Below are 22,701 nucleotides of genomic sequence, written 5' to 3' on the forward strand. Positions count from 1 at the left end.
CAAAATTCTGCTTACGCACCCTCCCCCGGGCCCGGCTTGAACAACGTGCGCGATAACGCACGACGGAAGGGGAGAGAGCGAACGCGAGAGAGAGCGAGATGGAGAACCGATACGCGAAATCGCGTCCCCCCTTCACTCGTGGGGTGCGTTCGCGATTTTAAAATCGTACCAACCGTCGGCGGTGCGTTGCGTGCGCGCGATACTGCGGTCCCATCCCCCGTGTGCGTGTGTGCGTGCGTTTCATTCGGGGCGGCCACATTTTGCTCAAGTGTTGCAAAAAAGATCCATCCAAGCCGGGCGCTGTGCCAAAAAGCGCGTGCAACAAGTGAGAAGTGTCTATGATCTCTCACTCTTCCTATTTCGAGCAAGCGATAGAAAAAGAGCGAAAGACAACGCTTAAGTGCGTGAGGGATGAAACGGTCAAGGGGTGTGTTGTAGTGGGGTACGGGTAACAGCGGGGGATCTGCTGAAGCAGTGCGAGTTCTGTTTTTGCGAATGTGTCCATCATCCCCTTTCAACTCGCGATCGCGAATTCAATCGTGTTCGTGACGTCTCATTTCATGTTTTTTTTTCAATTGCTTACGCTTTTGATCTTGCGAATCTACGTTGCGAACTTCTTACGAAAGAGAATTAGATTAGAATTTCTTATTCAAACTATATACCACTGGAACCGATCGTTCTAATCTTAAAACCATTTAAATGATGAAAAAATATGCTATATTTGATAGTAAATTCTTTGGTGAAAGATTCTGATGGGAATAACTGAAATAACAATGTCTAACCCATGCTCTTTCTTGTTTCCACAGAAATGGCCGAAGGTAATGGTGAGGTGGTAGAGGAGATGGCAAATCAAAAGTCCGGCGAGGGTGGCGACGGCGAACGAACGCAGGACTACTCAAAGCTGCTGGAATATGGACTACACAAGATGGTAAGTTCCTATCCTCCCTAGCGTTGTCGATCGTGGGTTCGTTCATCCTCAACTCCCAACCTTCATAGGTTGCCGGTCGGTTGGACGACATCTACAAAACCGGCAAGCTGGCCCACTCGGAGCTTGACGAAAGGGCACTCGATGCGCTGAAGGAGTTCCACGTAGAAGGTGCCTTGGACGTACTGGATCAGTTCCTAGACTCGAACCTCGAACATGTGTCGAACAAATCGGCCTTCCTTTGCGGTGTCATGAAAACGTACAGGTAAGGACACGAGGGCATGGCCTCTGGTAGGTGACGGCTGATGACGACCTCTTCTTTGTTGGCAGACAAAAAATTCGGGCCACGCAGCAGGGACAACCGGCACCGGCAGCGACAGTGCAAGCGAAGGGTCCGGACGAGGAGAAGATCAAAGCAATTCTGGAGCGAACGGGATACACATTGGACGTCACTACAGGTACGGTACCGGTTCCTGCGGAGCTGCCTGCAATGTTGCTGTCAGCCATCAGTGAATCTAACCGACTTCCTTCCCCTCAGGACAACGCAAGTACGGCGGACCACCTCCCAACTGGGAAGGCAACACGCCCGGGAACGGCTGCGAGGTGTTCTGCGGCAAGATACCAAAAGATATGTACGAGGACGAGCTGATCCCGCTGTTCGAGAAGTGCGGCAAGATCTGGGACCTCCGGCTAATGATGGACCCGATGACCGGCACCAACCGGGGCTACGCCTTCGTTACCTTCACCTCACGGGACTCGGCCTCGAACGCCGTTCGGGAGGTAAGTGATTTCCGATTCCGATTCCGCTCCGTACACACGAACCCAACTTCCTCCAACGCTGGCGCCGGAGCCGACCGAGGAGCGTTTTCTGTGTTAGATTTTACGTTCATTTATCACCTCCCCAAAATCCCAGCCCCTGTTTTTACACCCCCCGGCTACCACTGGTCTGACTTATCCCCCGTTTATGCTCCAACATCCCCAATGTCCAGCCTCTTGAGGCGTCTTGTATCAACTTCCTCCACCGTGTTCAACATTTTCCCACTAACAATCCCAGCCCTCCGTTTCCACGAAAAAGAAAAGTGGCCCCCCTTTGAAATGACTATTTTCTCAGTTTCCCAGCTCCTTCTGCCCCATCCCATGTATTCCTCCCCGTAGCTGCCTCTTTTCTCTTAACTTTTATTACAATTAATACGATTTGTTTGCACACAAAAGAAACAAACTATCAACTCTTACTAATACATCCGGAACCGTAGCTGTACAATGTAGACTCAACCGTCCTAGCATACGGCCACCAAACGAGATCCAAACTCGCTAAATTAAGAATAAGAAAAACAAACATAAAGCAATAGCAAACTCCGTTTCATCCGGGAACACATTGAAATCTGGAAAGGCAAAAAATATCCCCTATAACATATTGTGCAATGGTGGACTACATTTTTCTCTTCTAAATATGTTTACAATGATGGTGTTGAGTAGAGGTGATTGGTAAAGTAGTTGTTGTATGTAATTGGTTGTCCATTGTGGGGGGGGAGAGTCGCAGAACGTAACGACGATGGTCTTTGTTGTGTTTTCCTAATCTTGTCCGTCGTACGCTTCACAACAATGCAACGATGCAACATTTGGCACTGCGGATCACTCAATTGGTAATGCACCTTGCGAGAAGAGGTGAAAATTGAAACACTGTGGTAAAGAAACCCGTGTCTATACGAGCATACGCCCCTTCCCTATGTACTGTAGGCTTAGATAGTGCGATAGAAAACTCCATTCATCCCAAAGAGAGCATTCCCATTAGACTCGACGGTCGTTATGTTGCTACCATGTATTGCCACACCCAAAAGTGCATTTTCCGTGTAGGTTCATACGATTTTCATAGCACAGAGCGATGTGGTCTGATCGCATGTAAGCATAACCGTTGTATCTTCTGTTATTCATTTCGATTAAACGTTTCCGATGAAGGATCAATCCTCGCACGACCCCAAAACAAGGGCAGCACGCCCCGTACCGTTAGGTTTCCAATGTTTACCGTTTCCAACAGCGGACGCGGTACCTTTTGACGTCGCTGCAACGGTAGTTTGGTGGCGTACGTAAATTAGCTCCAAGATGTGCCTCCATTTAGGGTGAGGGTGCGCGCCCATTCCGTGGGTGAGATGCGCAGAAAACCCATTCTGTACCATCTGTGTGTCCAGCAGTGTGGAAGCACATGGCTGCAGAATGTTGGCCTGTTTATTTTACATCACCTTTGATCCTTGATGGTAGGATACAGAAGCAGCAGTAGCACACTTTCTCTTGCGCACGCCGGGCACGTGTTGGAAACTTCCTCCAACGGCGAAGAAGCGATTTGCGAAAGATGATTAATCCCCTGCCCAGAACGGTAGCATCGAAGGGGGAAAAACGATGGGTCCCTTTATTTATTTTTTGTTATTCCTGCTTGCCACGGTGCATCGACCGGAAGATATCGATCAGCCACCCGCACCATATATCCATCCATCACGATACTTATATCCTGTAGCGTGTTTTCGGCCGTTTCCGATCCTTCTGCTTCGCTGCCGGGCTGATGGAATAACGGTATCTTTTCCTGCAACGGGGTATAATTCGGCTCGACCCCACCCGATCGACCGGCAGGCCAGCTGTAGGATGCGCTCGGATCGTGCTCAAGGCTGCACCACAATGCACTTCCCGTGAATGCAACTTAACGGGATCCGGCGCGTGCCATACGTTGGCGCTTCAGTTCCGGTTGCGTTCGCCGGAGAAAGGACCGCCCCGTTCGGTGGTGCGCACTTTCTCCCAATTTCTTTTTATTTTGTGTTTTCCTCGCTTGCCCATCGCCCATCGACCAGCTGCTGTAAATTAGGCACAAGGGTTTTTTTTTTGCAAACAACGGCTTTTAAGCGTTGTTTTGTTTTCTTCTTACTTCCAATGCCAGTTTTTACTAAAACGCTGCGCACAGCTGCATTCATGGCCGGGTGTGCAGTTAATTGCAGTTCTCCTTGCTTCTAGCATACTTCTTTTGATCTTTTGGAACGATATTTGAAGATGTTTTTTGATCAACTGTCGTATTCTTTGCGTACTTACAATAGAACCTGTATAGGTTGTAGTTCGTAGTGTGATATAGGCTTTGGATCTTTGGCAAGTTTCGCCGCGATGGAGGTTTTTCGTAGATTGATTGCTTTCAAACGGTACCTTTGCTGGTTTTTAACGGGCTCTTTCCATTCACACAAGCATGAGCTTCACTGTTTATATCCTCTCCCCTTATTATGATTGTAAGTATGATTGCAAATAATTGCTTTTCGTTTCTCTGTGTATATCTCCACTTCAAGTGTTTACTTCTTATGTTACTTTTTAGTTGTTAGTTTGGATTATACATTTTTCTCCAGTTTTTACTGTCAGTTCACATTATTTACTATGATTTCTTTGTTTCTCCTTTATTACGTGGAGTTGTATGATTCAACTATTCCTCTTCCTGCCCTTTCATTAAATCAGTTCAAAATTTATCTATTCCTCCACCGATTACTTTCCTTTCCTACGTCCTCAAGAACCTACTCTTATATATATATATATAAACCAACCGTCCCCAACATTATTCGTTCAATGTCGTTCCAGTCGGCTGTCGTAAGGTTACGATGACCGCGACGACGAACACTTTTTAACTAATTCGGCCAAAATTATTACATCTTTTTTGTTCATCGCATTATTTTTTTCCATATCTGTTACCCCACAGCTCAATAATTATGAAATAAAGCCCGGCAATTGTTTGAAAATAAATGTAAGCGTGCCGAATCTGCGCCTCTTTGTAGGCAACATACCTAAATCTAAAGGAAAAGAAGAGATTTTAGATGAATTTGGTAAACTAACAGGTAAATCATGCTCAAAATTGTTTTTATTTCTTCGTTTTATTATTTACTTTCAATCTGTTCTTACAAACCTCATCAGTAATAGTGAACTATTACATTTTATACTTCTTCGTTTCCTCGTTACACTGTTAAGTTACGTTATGCCTATGTTTATTGTTTTAGAATTTAAAAAAACTGTATTTATTCATTCGGGCCGATCGCCCGATTGGTCATCAAAGAATGCACACTCGATAGATATTTCAACTTCAAACGATGCCGTTTTGTGAGGCAAGCTAAAATAACCGATCTCAACACTTTCTTGCACCTTTTGTTCAAGGCAAACAGTTCCGAAGTAGATATGGAAATTTCAAACAAACAATTATTTGAGAACAACTGTACGCGCAATAAAAAGATAACGAACCTGAAACAGGTCAATTATATCACGCCAATCAATCAATCAACAAGATAACAATGCTAAAGGCTTAAGCTGCTAAGCAATACGCTGGCTTTCTGACATGCAGCAACACGCTACCAAACGGCTAGTGGAAGATCATAAAAAAACGTTATAAATTCTGGATACGCTTGAAATCAGAATATAGTACCTCGCTGCCTCTTTTTGGAAAATATTTCCATTATCCTTGCTATCACGTCATTGGTAGGATAATTTTCCATGCTTAGGCATTTTCGACTTGCTTTAAAATAATTGTCAATGAACTGGTACCATTCATTTATCATTTATGGCACAAACAGACCACGACGATGTAATAAAGAGCGGTACAATTGTAATAAAGCTCTGCTTCCTCGCCTTTGATTACATTTGTATTGTCCTTGTGCGAATTCAATTATTTTTGTTCCAATTTGTTATGCGGGTAGGAACGTTATCCCCTGAGATTAAAATGCTTATTAATTTAAGAACTCTTCTTACTTTAGAACTCAACACCGGTTTCCCACATCTAATTTGACAACTGCAAAATGAAACCATCTCAGTGCCCGATGATAATAGTCAATCATAGCTAGATTACGATTAAACGCATTCGTTCTTTTTCGTCACGTTTTCATCACCTTCGTCTGTTCTTGTCCGTTGATTTGTTTTGATTTTTCAACTCAAAGATGCGAATCAGTTAACATTCTACCTTAATCACCTCATAAAGCTCATTTCACTACTACCACCACTGCAATATCATAGTCATATAATCATTTGACTTTTCGTTTTCTTTCGATTGAACCTAACGACACGAAAACGGTTTTTACGGTTGCATTTGTTAATATTCAGTTACATTTACTGTATTATACTTCGTGTTTACCTGTTGCTCGTTTTATATGTTTACTTCTAGAGCTCGTCAATAATCTCGACAATGCTAACAATTTGTAAGCTCGATTAATCTATGTATAGATTAACGCATCGTCCACCGTCCTCTTCATTCTGTTTTACATTAAAGTTTCATACACGCTGGTTGGATTGTTGTTGACAGGGAAAAAACTGTAACAATCATTTTTTAGCATAATTACGCAATATCTCCAGTCATTATATTTAAAACAAAATGTTTAAAAAAGTTAGCAATCGAAATTATTACAACTTTTGACACCGTCGGCATCTTTTGTGCAAATTACGTAAAATGCTTTCCCTTTGTGATCGTTTTAAAACCTTTTTGATTTACACTCATCGCTATCCATATTCCATTTTAGAGTTACCGCAATTAAAAAGCAGCACCATTTGTTCGAACCATCCAATATTCCCTAGACCATTCACCCAATCACACTTTATGATTTATATTAAAATACCATGCCCGTTATATCAAATCATTATTTCCACATTCTTGCTCCATTGTATTTCGATTTATCTCAATTGAATATCGGCTTCATCAGATTTCCATCACTCACTGCCGCGCCTCTATCATCCCCATATTGGATTTGAGTTTTAATTTGTCCATAATTTTTGGTTAGTTTTTGTTACTTTATTGCTTTCAAAAATGTCTAATCAACACCTTTTGGAACAAGCTTCTTTTCTTATGTTCACCATGAATCGCCCTTCAAATCAGGAAGCAAACTATCAACGTATCTTCACAATTTACAGCAGGAGTGAATGAAATGTCTCTCTCTCTCTTTCTTCCAACCCAACTCTACCACGATATCCGCTTCCAGCTGAATGATTATGAAATTCGGAATGGCAAAAAGATTGGTGTAACGATATCGTTTAACAATCACCGACTTTTTGTCGGCAATATACCTAAGAATAGAGATCGCGATGAGTTGTTAGAGGAATTTGCAAAACATGCACGTAAGTTTCAACGTTCGACGAAACTCCAAATTTGTTCTCTTTTCCCTAGTATCAGAACGACAGCACAGTCGATTGCGAGCTAATATTATCAAAATGATACAAAGGAAAATTTAAAAGCTTAAAATTACCTATACACTAGAAAAAGTAAAGGAGAATGACGTTTACCTACAACAAAAATTAGAATGGATTTGCGTGTGGTAGATTCGAACCATTGGCCTGTAAGGAAGCACGAACATATTTTCCTCCTAAAAAAGCGCTCGGCGAAATTGGCATTTGCGACAAAATTGGTACTCGAGAAAACAACAATGATGATATTTACTTTCTGCAGCAAATTATAAGCCCACCATTAGGCACCGAAAAATACATTAATCCTGGCTGATTGATTAACACCACCGTCTCTCGGCCCCGAAGTGTAGTAGGACATTGGCGAATGGATTGGCATTGGATTTTGATTGTTGTTTTCTTGTTTCATTGCATATTCTTATTACATTTTCTCATTTTGTTTGTCGTTTTCCTTACTTATTATTCGACAGTTTGTTACCATTGGTTTAAAATTATGATTGGTTTTATTAGAAGTAAAAATCAAAAGAAATATATCATTACCTAACAAACGATGCACCGAAATGAAAAACGAAAAACCAAACTACAGTGTAGGCTGTCCAGTTGGTGGACGCCACAGTTCGGCATAGTGTCATAGCGATTGGTGTGACATGTTTGAAATTGATTTTTATTTGTTTGTTTAATTAATGCTGTGTGATACATCGGTTTGAGTGTGTGCAAATTTTCGCTTGACGTTTCATTTACTCCCATTGCTTCAAGGCTCAAACATTCCAAACTTATCCTGCTTAGCAAATACTTGCCTCAACTGGCCGTTGCTTGGTTTTTCGTTCTTCATTTTGCATCGAAATGCGTGAATGTGCGTGTGTGTTCTCAAAATTTGTATGCAAAATTTGAAATTTCTTTACAAACGAAGTAAGCGAAATAGATAAATTTGGCTCCTGCCGAACTCACTGCCACGTGAAACATCACGTGCAGTGCGGGGTTGAAATGCAAAATGCAACCTCGCATAATCCGCCACTTGATGTTTCACGTAGCCGTTTGGTTATAGCTCATACCACAGGCTTTAGCTAACGTAGGCAAAATTACTGCGATAGATGCGTAGCACAGCGAAATGGAAACAAAACCAAATCTAAATTTCCATCCTCAGTTCTGTAGCTTCACAATTTCGACATAAAATGCGTAACATCTAAAAACAAAAACAAATCTAAACTTGAAACTGTACGTTCAAATTCGTTTGCCAAAATCACTATTCTTACACTGGGTGTGTACTGTTTCCTCCTAATGTGGAACATTTGACGAAGCTGAAACCATTCGGACAATTGGACGTTTGCTCCGCTCGATTGTGTTCAGGGTTACAATTGGTTCACCCTTTCGGCAATCTTAGAATTGTCTGGCTACAGCACCCAATCAAAAAACAAAACCGACAACCCCTAAAATCTGGCCCGTTTCTTTTCCGAACTCCAGAAATATTCTTTCGCAACCGAGCACAGGAAAGTTGCACAGATTGCATAGTGGAAGAGCGGTTAGTGTACAGCCCTGCAGCAAAAGACGCTCCTGTCCAGGCGCACATTTCCCTTTCCTACAAAAATTTGCCAATGATTAGCTCCACTTTCTGGCTGCGTTGTGCATCGTTCCGCATCGCGTGTTTGATGTGATTCGAAATTCAAAAACGGACGTGGCGGCGAAATCGGTGGCGCCTTGGAAAAAAACATTGGTGACAATGCACTTGATAACATACAAAAAAAAATGCATTATAGAGAAACATTCGGTGATGCATCCGGATAGTATATCATTTGGTTTTTCGACGTAATGACTGGAGACCAGGGCTTACCATACAGCATATAAATAGTTTCCCCTTAGTGAACCACACCACCATCGCACCCGTTGTTGTGTTATAGATGGAGACAGTTTGCTTTGGAAAATGTTTGTGTGATAAGAAATCCTACCACTCTTCCATTTAACTCCACTGAAGTGTGTACTGTACGAGCTTTTATCCTTTTTTCTCCCGTTTGGGTTATTTATCATGTGTACAAAAAAAAACCATAAAACGATACAAACTCCTTCCGTTAACTCTTTGTTTTGACGTTTTTTTTTCTCTAGCCACCAATTGTGCTCCTTTCTATTTGAACCTTGCTCTCTGTCACACACACACTCCTTTAATCACACTCTATCTCTCTCTCTCTTTCGACATCTTTTCCAATACTCCCGTTCAATTAAAACATTTGTCTATATTCTACCCTTAAACCAAATGTTTAAGTTTTTTTTACCAGCTACTGTTCCTGTCCAACCATTTAAAGCACATTCAAATACAATTTCAAATCTGAATACGGATCGCGAATACTGGTTTCTTCAGTTTCGTTTGAGATGTTTATCGTTTCCCATCGGTTGGATTTCCACTCGATGTTTGTTGTGATGATATCTTTAAGCAGTTGATTATACCACCAAATAATGGCTTCAAAAAGCAAAACAAAGCAGAAGCAGCAATACAAACGTTTTGGCAAATGAATTTGGCACTACAGTGAACGGACGAAATTACAAACGAAACATGGGTTAGCATAGTTGAAACATTGGTTTTGTTCGGCGGTTCTGTCGTTCTACGGAACTGACGGACTGTTGCAAAAGTTTAAGAAGCTAAGCAGAGGGTGTGAGATTGTTTGTGTTTGTGTGTGTTTCCATTCCACACCCAGCTACTCAGTTTGACCGTTTGAAGTGTTAAGACAAACCCGTTCTCCCCGCCCCAGGGAAGACCCGCTGATCCGCCCGACCACCGTCCCGGTAGCGTGCAGGATCAGTGAGCAGGATTTGCTTATACTATTCAGCCCGCTCCGCAGTAACGAATGGTAGAAAGGAAACATTAGGAAACGAAGAATTTCAACTTTTCAATTTCTCAACATACTACTACTGTTCTTAACTTCTCGCCTCACCATTGCACGCGCTGACTCGCTGCAGCGTTTTGAGTAGTACTTTGCAGCCGCCAAAAACTAATATATTTTTCTTTTCTTTTCTCTATTTGTCTCCGGCATTCGGCGCAAAAACGATACCAAACCAAAATCCCTAACCCTCCTTCCCCTCCCTCACTCAACGCCCTTCGTCTCCGTTCGATCGTAACCTGGATCGAAACGTGCGATTCCTCGCACCAACCAACCCTACCTGTCGATCGCACACGACGCGCGCCATGGCGTTCGCAAACCAAACATGCAATCTAAAATCTTTACAGCGGGACTTGTGGAGGTAATTATTTATAGCTCACCAGACGACAAGAAAAAGAACCGAGGATTCTGCTTCCTCGAGTACGAATCACACAAAGCGGCCTCCCTGGCAAAGCGGCGACTAGGCACCGGAAGGATAAAGGTACGTACCTCGCCGGCCGCCGTATAGCCGTCACGTCTAATTTATGCTTTCCGCTGTGCCCGACAACGTTTAGGTATGGAATTGTGATATAATAGTAGACTGGGCAGACCCACAGGAAGAACCGGACGAACAAACGATGAGCAAGGTGAAAGTATTATATGTACGAAACCTTACACAAGACACGAGCGAAGAAAAGCTTAAGGTAAGCCGCTGCCACACATCGCTGGAATGTCGGTTCGTCTGGTTCACTTTACACACGTCTTTCGCACAACAGGAAAGCTTCGAGCAGTTCGGCCGCGTCGAGCGGGTGAAGAAAATAAAGGACTACGCATTTGTTCACTTCGAGGACCGTGATAACGCCGTCAAAGCGATGAAGGATCTGGACGGCAAGGAGATCGGTGGATCGAACATAGAGGTAGGCTTGGCCTGAGCGTTGGCCGCTGGCGCTGAGGACGCTGTTTCTAATTCACCGGCTCGTCTTTGCCATTTCCCCCCTTTCCCTCCCCCCCAAAGGTGTCGCTAGCTAAACCTCCGTCCGACAAAAAGAAGAAGGAAGAGATTCTACGAGCCCGCGAAAGGCGCATGACCCAATTTTTACAAACTAGAATAGGTTTGGTTAGGTAAGTAGCCGGAATTGAGACCAGGCATTGCTTGCGAATAGGAAACTAACGCTACCCAAAACTCTTTGTGCCCCCTTGCGCAGCTCGGTGCCGTCGTTTCCCAGTATGTCGCCACAGCATGCCGGCATGATGCCCGGTCCGCTGCCAGGTCCGATGAGAGTCCCGAGCGGAGCCGGCGGACAGCGGGCCCCGGGAATGCGAGGTGGACCGATGGGTCGGGGCGAGTACGGTAAGTAACGCCAGTCCCTCTTTCTCCTTCTATATCTTTCTTCCTTGGTTTTACTCTCTCCCTCGCCCACTCTCTCTCTCTCTCTCTCTTTCTCTCTTAATGTCCCTGATCTACATCTGTACTTTTTGTGCCTTACAATTGGCAGTATATATTGTTATAAACGAATGAACCTCTAGTAGTAATATACAACCGTTATCGTTGCTATCGGGGAACCAAACTCCCGATAGGTTGTAGCTATGATTAGAAACCAAAATCACAAACAAACGACAATAATGAAAACGATTAGCTCAATAACCAATCCAAGGTTGTGTAATTGAGGTCCTGACGAAAATCGTTCATCAGTAAAAAACAAACGAGGAGTGTACCGTCCTAATGCAATGTAAATTCAACTTAATTGTCAATAGCCAAACCACCCCGATCGACAGAAACAATTATGTAGCAGAGAAAGAAACGGCTACTGTAAACGGTGCTACTGAGTGAATGAATTACCTATCAAATCATTGAACAAAACCAAACACCAAATTATACAAACAAGGGTAAAAGTGCAATTATTGAAAATTTACTACCTTGTATCTTCTCTCTTCTGCCTTTACGCACCGATGGCACGTCGGGTGTCCATCTAACCTCGAATGTTAGAAAAAAAGATCCATAATGTCACGTAGTAACTGAATGGGCAAACGTGAATCGCGTTAACTTGATTCAACCAAATTATGAACAGCTTCCAAATTTTAGAATGTTTTGTGTACTCTGCTCCGTTCTTAATTCCGTGTTGAGTTACATTTTTGATTACTTATTGTTTATTACCAGTTTAGTTGTGTTTCACATACAAGTTCGTAACCTCCTATCATTAATAATGTACAGTTTATCAAACACTCCGCAATTTTGAGCGCGAGTGGAAAACTCGATCTTAATCTTACTCCCGCACCAGAGTTCGGTACGTGCATGTAACAGACTTTACCAACATCGGAGAAAGACAACCAATTTTCCCCCGGAAAAAAAACAACACGATGTTGTTGTATTGCCTCTTGTTTGATCCAACTTTCGACCTAATCGACCTCCTCTTCATCTACTCCCTGGACCATCGAGTCCTGCAAGAACGGTAGAAACATTTCCTGTATTCTGATGGTCCTCACTCGCCCAGGACTTACTAGTAGACCATTTTGCCCTCCGTACCCTTGCCTATTCCCGCCTTAAGCTTACGTGTCGTTTACCGCAACCGGTAAAAGTACCCTCGTAGGGAACTAAATTAATATACTGCATGATTTTTCAATTGACGACTGCATTTGACAAACGAACAAAAAATAAGTTAAAAAGAAACAAATTTTCCTTATAGTAATTAAATAAACTGTTGTTGTTTATTATTATCGTTGCAAAGATGAGAAGCGTTCTAGCAAAAGAGCATATGATCAGTATACAGGAAAACAGTAATGAAACTCTAGTATATGATGTGCCAAGAATGTAAAACCTTCGTAAAAGTAGACCTTTCTATCCCTGCCGTAGCAGTATACTAGCGAAATTATGTAGGAATGTTTAGAGTGTTAAAGTACTATAATTTTAACAGTAAGTCATTGATGCGTCCCCCGGATGATCGTCACGTCATTCCCTCACGCCAAAACACCTCGACGTTTCACGTTAACATTCCACTTCCTATAGAGCTCAGCGTATGTTGGCTATGTGCAATAGATATATCTGTATAGCTGTACTGTACGGACAATCAAAATCAAAACAGATCCAAAACTGCGCAAATACTATCAGAACGTGCAGGACATAAAGGAGAAAATGTTTAATTCTGCCCGTCAAATCCCTAGACATTGGCAAGCTAAGTTTGTATAAAAAAGAGCATATGACATCATTTGCTGGCATGGTAAAGAAAAATGAGACAGGAAAAAGCTATAAGTAAAATGCTAAGATCTTAATATTAACACCACCACCACCACCACCACCACCGTTATGCAGTGGATGAAAATTCTATTCTATAGTCTTTTTTACAATATAGCAGTAAGATGTGTATTGCATGAGTTGTTGTAGAAAATGTTTTTCTTTTTCAATCTATGTTTGAGTAGGGTGTACCAAACACGAAGAATTTCGCTCGGTTCTGTGTTCCACTTCCTCTACGATTTTGTAATGAAATTGCTAGAAAACTATTGGAAACACAATCGATCGATTGCAAGTAGATCACAAAAACAATTCTCCCCAGTAGTTGCTATACCTTGGGTAAGTAATAGTAGATTCCAACGAAACACACATTTTTCGTACCATTAGTCGACGGAACGCTAGAGCTGCGAGACCGTCTCTCGTGATACGCAAGTTTTTGTCACTCGTTATACTTCGTTTTTATAATTTTGAGTTCAATATTTTGTTTCTTGTTACATTTTTTTCATCTTAAAGTATTGTTTTCTATTGGTACGAAGTAAAAATCATTAGCAATTGCTTCGAAAACAAAATAAAAGGTTGGGAGAAGAGAGCAAATCATATACCTCGAAAATATGCTGTAAAGCGTAAACAAAACAAAAAAAAAAGAAAAGTCGAAAGACTTGTGTAGCGTAACAATAGTTCGGGTTTCTTTCTGCATCCAAAATTTGTACCAAAATTATAAACCATCAGCGCCGCAATCAAAAACGAAATGCATTTTAAATTTACATTTTAGGACCTACCTTCGGGCAAAATTTCAAAATTCGCTATGAAAAGTACAGGCAGCAATTATGTGTCGTATGTGTTGTTGCAAACGGACGTAACGCTGTGGGTAAGCTGAGCAAAAGCACACCGCCACAACAACAACCTACCACCTCTACTACTACCATCCTAACTACTCCTACCATTGCTATTGCTACTAGCAGTAGTTCAAATTGTGACTCTGAACAGAGCGTTCCGATCATCGTTACGTTCACGCTTATGATGCTGCGTTCACTGAGTGCATTTGTTGGTTGTCTTTTTTCTTTCTCTCTTTCTCTTTCTCTCTCTCTCTCTACCGTCATCTTTCCTCGGTTGTCGCTACCATTACCATCCCTCTGCTCGCTTCTCTGTACAACGAACATTCCAATAATGAACTTGCTTCAATCCAAACTCGTTTAAATTTGTAAACTTTGCCGCCATTCCAAAACACAACTCAAATCACAAATGTTTTGAAATCTAACAAACTCAACCAAACTCAATCGCAAACCAACCGTTCATCACCCATCCGTTCGTCATCCTCAATGCATCTCATGTGATCCTGCATCGGCCGCTGGCACGGAAACGGATATGGACACGATCACGATCACGATCAAACTCGTTCTGCGAACGTCACGTGCCGAATTACGCACACGTACACACGAACACACACGCATACTTACACACGCACGCATACACACACACGCACACACGCGCTCGTCTGCACTTTGGTGACCAGAGTACGACTATGATTCGTTCGGTTACGCGGATTATCCTCACCGTGGCCTTGGATCGGGCCCGGGATACTACGAGCCACCGTACTACGACGACTACTACCACCACCACCACCGTGGGGGAGGAGGGGGAGGAGGTGGAGGGGGTGCTGGCGGTATTGGTGCGTGCTTCGGCGACGGCAGTTCCGAGTTCTACCTGGACTACGCGTCGAGTGCAACGGCGGCGGCCGCGGCTGCAGCAGCTGCTGCCGCCGCCGCCGCAGCCTTCTCCTCCGGCGGTACGTCCGGTGGTGGCCACGGCCAGCACCACCACCACCACGCCCCGTCCCACCACCATCACAGCCACCACAGCCACCATCATCACCATCACCACAGTGCCGCTGCCGCCGCAGCCGTCGCCGCCGCGGGAGCACGTAACAGTAGTTCGGTGGGCGCACCGGTAGGAGGAGGGCGCAGGTTGAAGTTGTTCTAGACGCCCCGACGCACACGGCCACCGGCCGCCACTTGCCTTAACTGCCGCCATGGCGGATCTATTTACCCAAGTCGAGCGGAGAGCGACAAGAAATGGGAGTGTGAAACGTTAAACGTAACCCCGTCGCAAGCAACAACATTCATGCAATACACATCAAAAGGTACTGAAGGGAAAAAACAACCAAATCAACAACATCCAAACGCACCGTTGAATAGGGTTAAATCAAATCGAGCAGGTTCGATTCTGTTTCGTACACACCATCACCTCATCCCGTGTTTCCCGTGGGGTTTTCCACACAAACTTTTGCTTCTTTAGTTAACCGCTGTTGTTATGTATTGATTTGCTTCACGCTTTTATGCTTTTTTAGTTTTCACTGCTTTCGTTGATACGCTCCTTAACGTCCGATCCACTGCTTTTTTATTATCCTTCCAGTTAACGTTAATGTATGTTTTTAGTGCTTTATTGTTTCTTGGCAATCAACCATTTTTATTTCTATTTTTTTTTTGTTTCCCAACAATCTTGTACTTTTGTGAACTCGTTTTGAAATCAATTACCAAAACTAATCTCTCTCATACGCACACCTTTCGATAACATCGCTGCAATTGCTTCTTTCATAAAGGACACTCTAGCATCCAAAGTTCAAATGCTTTGCATTTGCGCATTTCGAATGTCCTTTCTCACATTCATTATCTCCGTTCATGTCTTTCTTATCATCACTCTTTCTCTCTCTCCTGAACTCTCATGTTAACACTTTTTGGAAAACTAACCTCTGGCAAAGTGCCACAATAAATTGTTACTTGAAAATTGAAGATGCCGTACCATGCCACCGCAAGTGCAGGTTCCTTCTGGAACGATAGTAGTTTCTAGTTAGGGCCCCAGTCTAGTAAGAGCCACACGATGTAGCTGGCTCGATTTTAAGTTGGTTTGTTAGTTGAGGACTGCCGGGACTGCGTCCAAACGGATGTCACGATTTCCGCACTGCCATATTTCGCGAGCGAGAGTTGTGCAATGAAACAGGTTCCGATGTGCGCATCGTTGACCAGTCGAAAGGATATTTTATTTTATTTGCTATTGTTCCCTACGATACGTTTTGGTTAGCTTGTTAGCAACTGGTACCGTTTCGGTTTGTCACGTCAGCTCAGACCAGCGTCTACCGCTCCCCTCTCAACTATACTAAGTGTGTTATAATTCGATTGCAGTTTTCCTCCTCTTCTGTTGTTCTACATTTCTAACGCGTTTTCGCTTTTTTTCTTTTTTGTTCTCTTTTCTTTTATGTTTAAATATCCTCCTTTGAAATCGACCTGCCTTTCAAATCGTTGCAAATCGTTGCAATAATCACTCTCTGTACCATACGTACGAACGCATCTGTTAATCCTAACGTTTGCACGCCAACGGTGCTAAACCGAACGAAACGAAACGGTCACACTTGTACGCAAACGGTGCGCTGCTGTTGCGACCAAACCAATTCGTTTGTGCGTATCTCTGTGTGTGTGTATTTGTGATGCGCCTCCCCGGGGGCGAACGTACGGGGCCATTTTGTTGACGATGTTTTGGGACCCCGTCTCCGAAACCGAATGCTGTCCTGCTGCAACTGCAACTGCGCCACGCGCCACAACAACAACCACGACGAAACGACCACCGATCACACACCTCATCGTATCTCTGTAACACACGTCTGTCCCCTACTCGCCCCCTCCACCAACCATCGACGTCGACGATCGTCCAACTTCCGGCGGGGGCTAACCGTCATCCGTGTGGTTGACGCTCGATCGGGTGTGTCCGTGTGGTGGTGCGCGCGGTCAACGGAAACAAAAAACCCAACAAAACAATCAACAAACCAACCAACATGAAAACGGACACGAACGGATACGCGCGATGCTCGTTCACGCTGCGCTCAAACTATGACTATGGTCTACCTCTTGGTTTTCTCGTACCAAATCGAAATGCAAAACAAACAAAAAATAAAACAACCACGCATACCTCACTCACAATTCACACACACACACACCAACACACACACATACACACACGTACAAATTCGCACACACTCGCCGCGCCCGCTGGCCCGAAACGCGATTCTACAGGGGGTTGGTCGTGGACGTGGAACCACGGCACCACGTGGCCGAACCGCTGGGCACCTTGGCAACAGCAACCACCCGGCGGCCCGACAGGGTCGGCCAGTGGGCACCGCGGGGGTTCCGGAACAAACCGCGGGGGCGGCGGCCCGTGGGCCGGGTCGAACTCGTCCCAGCGTGTGTGGCACCCTGCGCGTCAAACCAAATATACCAGGTGAGGACGGCCCGTCTTACAAACTAGTTACACTCAGTTCATTAGTACTCGGCAGTAGAAACCAGTAAGAGCAAGACCGAAACAGCATAAGCACGTGTAGATGTACGTACGGACCAGTATACAGTATCTCTCCCTCCAACGCACGCTACCGGGTGCGAACCGTGCGTGTGCAACTGCTGCCCGTGAGCTTTCTTAAGAGACACAACCGAACCGCACCGATGCTAGGCGGCAGTTTTTAGTAAATCATGCGCACCTAGCTCAAACCACCATACTGCCAACGTGCACCCAGGCGATGGGAGACTTTTTTTTTCTTTCCAAGGAGAGCATAGCAATTTCAATTCATCACATGCGCGACCTCTAGCCCCAACGGTTCATTCGCGGGTAGATTAGTGTTTGCATCCGTTTTTCTGGTAGACCCGGAGTGGGGGCTTTGAAGCGATGCAGCGCTTGTTCAAACACCTCGAAGTTGAACTCCACACCCCGCATGAGGGTGACAAACGAGGATTTTCTTTAGTTTAAAAAAGGAGCAAACGGGCGACACCTTGGCACCACAATCATTCTATCGACCTATTGTGTTTGAGTAGTCTGTAAAACAAGTAATCGTAGATACCGGCACAGAGTACCACTGAACGGTTCGGTGCTGCTGCTCCCTAATGTTATGTTTTGCATTTCTCTTCGGAACTTATTACTTTTGCATCGTTTGATTGAATTGTTTCTCTCCTATGTTCTCCTTTTAATTTAATTATAATTTCCATACGGACGCATTTTACAACTGTTTTGTTTCTATTTCACTCTGATTAGTTCTCGGAAGTTATGTTTGTTGTATTTGCATTCTAGTTACTAAGCGCTGGAAATATTACTCTTCATAGGTGTATCGTTATTTTTTTTTTCTATTTTCATTCGTTTTTGCGATAATTTGGAATGTCAATGCACTTGTTTGAAGTGAGTTTCCTTTCTGTAATAACGTGTTTAGCGTAAAGTAAAGAGCAAATGAGAATGTCTGTTCATTTCGTGTTGAATAATCATACGTTTGCCGAAGATGCCAGCGAAACGCATCGAACGAGCCAGGGATTAGCTAGGACGTTTAACCAGATGTACCAGACGACCTCTGGACAGTGTTTCTGACAGTGTTTGGAGAACCGAAACCTCTTTTCGGTAGTTGTTAGACAACAGTAGGTTAGGATGCGGGAGGAAACCAATCGTGATCATTTGGAAAAGTGCATCGAGATTACGACAGGAGCGCGGTAAACCCTAGATTATGAACGTAGTGCGCAAACGCCCATCGCGAAACTCTGCAAACCGATGGTATGAAAGAAGTTTCTGCAAGCAAACTTGGTTATGAATTACGATAAGTAACGATTGATACAATTGTAAACAGTTAGGATCGGTTGTTAAACAAATATGCTACTGTATTTAAACAATATGTTAGACGAACAGCAATAGAATCGATTAGTATTTATAGCTTAATGGAAAAATATACAGTCATTATGATTGATTGAACTATATAAGGGAACAATCTAATAGTTAATAATTGTTGATTAATCAGTGCTGTAATCAGTAATAATTAAGATATGATTGAGAGCATAAATTCCGAGGAGCATCATGTTCCTTATGTTGAGCAACAGGGGCAGTATAAAGTGCGGTACATAACACACAATTTATTGTTCTGGTTTTATCCCAATTTTGACTCGACGGTTGGGCATTTTCTATCTTCGATCGGTCTATATTATTTATTTCCAACCATCATTTTTTCCGCTTCATGTGTTTCGTTTTCTCTTATTTTTCTCTCTCATTGGATCGAGCTAACTATTTCTTCTAATTTCTCCTTGCTGATTGCATGAATTACTAATATTTATGCAATATAATTGTTCATATTGTTTCTGCCTTTTTAAATACCTGCTCCTTTCGCCTTCCCTCTCTAAAACATATTAATTTGAATTAATTTCACTCGAGCAGTTCAGTGTGAGATGACTAGCTCTTAACAACTAGTAGGCTTAAGTTACAGTGTACTTGCGACGCCTTCACGATGACCGTCGGCACACGATCTTCACCCCGGGTACTACCTTTGCAAACTATACTTTATGTTTGGTGCTTATAGTTTGTCTTTTATGAAACGTTAACACTAACATGAGTAATCAAAACATCAGAAAGCGCGCCGTTTTTCGTACCTCACTGCTTCAACATATTAACTCCAAACTGCACAGCGACCAATCGCTTACCATCATATATTAACACTCATTACCTAGGGGATACGAGTCACACGTTCTATTAATTGGTAGATTATCGAACACCTAAATGCTCACGGTACAGTCAACAGTTTATCAATCGCGAGATTTAACGATCACAGCTCCATCACGGACGATCAAGCGTTTTAATGCCGACAGCAGATACCGAGGATGGAACGGTCGAGTGTTCAGAACAAAACTGTGCGTTATTTTTTACAAACTAGTTATAGAAACACTTCTCACTTTCCTGTTTATCTGAAGCAAACGAAAGGAACAGTCTTTCCATAATAATAAACAACAATAGTATACAGCGGTCTGCTTGCGCTAGATTCTGTCAATTGAAAAATTTTGCAATATGACAGCTGAGGAGAGCTCAGTACTATTAATACTAATCGATTCGACAGCTACGATGAAAAAAAAACATAGATTTAGACACGTACAATTAATGCATAGATTCACAGTCAGCTAATGGCGTTTTCAGTTTCTACACACGAACGGTTCTTGATCGAAGAATTCTAATTTCACTAGACGAGGTTTAAGTAAGCGATAAGTCCTCTGTATGCAGTACCTTTAGTAACAATGCAAATATATATTCTATGTACACCGAAAAACAAGATAGTTAAAAATAAAGTGACAAGAAAAAAGACCTGCTTTCTTTACGTCACCAGTTGGTTAGCCAAGACCGACCAATATTAACGCCGAAGAGAATGTTAAAAGAAATCGTCCATCAAATGCGCAAGCTCATTCCGGAGGTAAACCTTTAATCGGAAAATGCGGGAAGAAATCACCCATAATGCACCTTTCTGCACGACATCCGTTTAGTTGTTTGAAAAATTGATCGGTTGTTGCTAACTTTGGATACAGTACTTTTTTACTATTTTCGATTATCTTTATTTGAGTTGAGATTAAGGCCTCTAGTTTTGGTAACTACATCTAATATGGCAGTTTTTTACACCCTTCAAAATGATCCTAGAAGCCTTGTTCCGTAAGGAGATGTAGAATATTATAAAACAACTACTCTGTCTTTACTATCAATCCTAGGTGTGTTGTAAAGTAAACTTGAATGTTGTCTTTTTATTTTATTCATTTTCCCAATGCCCGAGAAAAGGTAAGTAGATAAAAAAACTACATTTTCCACACGGCCCTACGAAAATAGCACAGCTCGTTAGAGCATGTTGAATTCGTTTAGACATCTTTTCGCTCTCCATATACTGTATCCCTTGTTGCATATTGTTGACGATTGATGCAAAGCATGCTCATTCTACTTATTTCTTCATTTTATTTCATGTAAATCGAAATCGAAAATTATCGTCGGATGCTTGCGTATGAAATGGACGAAATAACCACTTTACAGATCCCGGTTATCCCAGCAAAGCTCCAAGCCAATGTGTAACCTGTTGGAGATGAAGGTTTGACGCACGATCAAGCTAGAAAGTTGTACGAATGTTTGGAGTCGAATCGTCGATGTTCTCAGCAAAACTTTGAACAAAATTGTACAGAGACACGCTCCAAGAGAAAAAGATGAAAGGCACGAAAAAATCGTTCAAACTATTCACTCCGAACTCTTGCTTTTATGTTTGGTACAAAAATAATTATTTATTGTTTCAACTTCCGTACTACGATCAAATAAAAATGGATTAAAATATACTTATGTAAACGAGCAAAAACTGAATGAAAATGTATGATCAATGTTGAAAGTCACTGCGTTATTCCTTTCATTAAATGAGACTAATCAGAAAAATAGAAACAACAGGAAAATGGATCAACAAAAACAAATAATTTAAAAAAACGAAAATTGGTGCATTGTCTGAAATCCATCGCGTGAACAATGTTTGGCAACCGTTAACTACATTCAGGCGCAAAACGAAAGAACCGATGGAGGCGCCTGGTGTTTGTTGAAATTTCGGGTGTGTTATGAACAATACAGAAAAACAAGAAGAAGCTCATTCTCGGAGCAATATAAATTATTGCTCATTTAAGACGCTCAAAATTGGGAAAAACATACAATGCATTGCCCCATAATTCACATTTTACCTAAAACCAGCTACTAATGATATACTTTTTCTTTCCTCTCTCTCTCTCCATCCACAACACTTTATCCCCGTTCTTCACGCGCGACAGCAATCGGTAAACGCAAATTCGAAGGAGGTCCTCACAATCAAGGGGACATCAAGCGACGCTATGGAGCATTAGCAAATTTTGGTAATAGCTGGGGCAGTCAACCGCTGCCCCAGCAGCCACTCGGGGCAAACGGTGGAGAACAATGGTATACGGATACCTACTCAGCGTGGAGCTAAGCAAAACAAAACCATCAACAAAATTACTCTTTCAACGTTAATCAACCATTTCGACACATACTCCCACCATCTTCATATGGACAGCCTGACGCCACTCAGCAATAAGTAAACGTAAAATCGAATGGTGCGCTGAAATAGCTTACCGTCGAGGCAGTGTCTGCTGGTCGGTTGGAAACGACATTTTGAAATTTCGCCGGCAGCCATCGGTGGCAACTGTAAAACATACACGACGATTTTGGCACATTTTAGATAAATAGCGTGCGTTAGGAAAAGTTAAAAGGAGCTAGAGGTAAAGTGAGAAACAGAAAGAGAGAAAGTGACTAAAAGAGAAATGGCGTGCGAAATTGGAGCAGAAACGGTATACATATAGTAGTAGGATAAAAAACTACAAAAAAGAACTTGATACAATTAAACACATATTAGGCATAGTCAGCTAGGCGATCGGATATATTAGGACAGATTAATGAGCAAATTTCGAAATTAAGAAACCTGACTGATTTTATTAGTCGCATTACTCTTAATGACATTTCCCGAACAATACAACCTTTGAGGATGATGGAAATCGGCAAACAGTACCTTAGAGGGGCTAATACGAAAAACAGAATGGTGTCGATGATGCGAAAACAAGTGTGATTAGAATGAACATAAACCGCAAAACCGATAAATATCTAAAATAATGAGAAAAAATTAGAAGCAAAATCAGACACAGGGAAAACGTTGAATTATAAGATTTTGAAATCAT

General features: G+C 42.6%; 1 protein-coding gene across 1 annotated transcript; it reads left to right on the forward strand.

The window, feature by feature from the left end:
• The first annotated feature begins 799 nt into the window (after positions 1-799).
• On the forward strand, positions 800-21,959 carry LOC131290072 (heterogeneous nuclear ribonucleoprotein R). Its single transcript, XM_058319454.1, has 11 exons — positions 800-928; positions 997-1,190; positions 1,256-1,383; positions 1,464-1,705; positions 4,644-4,779; positions 10,311-10,444; positions 10,518-10,646; positions 10,719-10,859; positions 10,958-11,064; positions 11,169-11,293; positions 21,784-21,959. Exons 1-11 carry the CDS (start codon positions 809-811, stop codon positions 21,957-21,959), a joined length of 1,632 nt encoding a protein of 543 aa, XP_058175437.1. The 5' UTR covers positions 800-808.
• Positions 21,960-22,701: the final 742 nt, after the last annotated feature.

Source organism: Anopheles ziemanni, chromosome 3 (genome assembly GCF_943734765.1).
Source record: "Anopheles ziemanni chromosome 3, idAnoZiCoDA_A2_x.2, whole genome shotgun sequence".
Taxonomy (NCBI): domain Eukaryota; kingdom Metazoa; phylum Arthropoda; class Insecta; order Diptera; family Culicidae; genus Anopheles; species Anopheles ziemanni.

Bases quoted from the DNA above. Each gene is read 5' to 3' on its own strand.
- LOC131290072 (XM_058319454.1), top strand. From the start codon at position 809: ATGGCCGAAGGTAATGGTGAGGTGGTAGAGGAGATGGCAAATCAAAAG. The intron at 10,445-10,517 runs GTACGTACCTCG...GACAACGTTTAG, and splicing joins TAGGCACCGGAAGGATAAAG to GTATGGAATTGTGATATAAT. The intron at 11,294-21,783 runs GTAAGTAACGCC...CACGCGCGACAG, and splicing joins GATGGGTCGGGGCGAGTACG to CAATCGGTAAACGCAAATTC.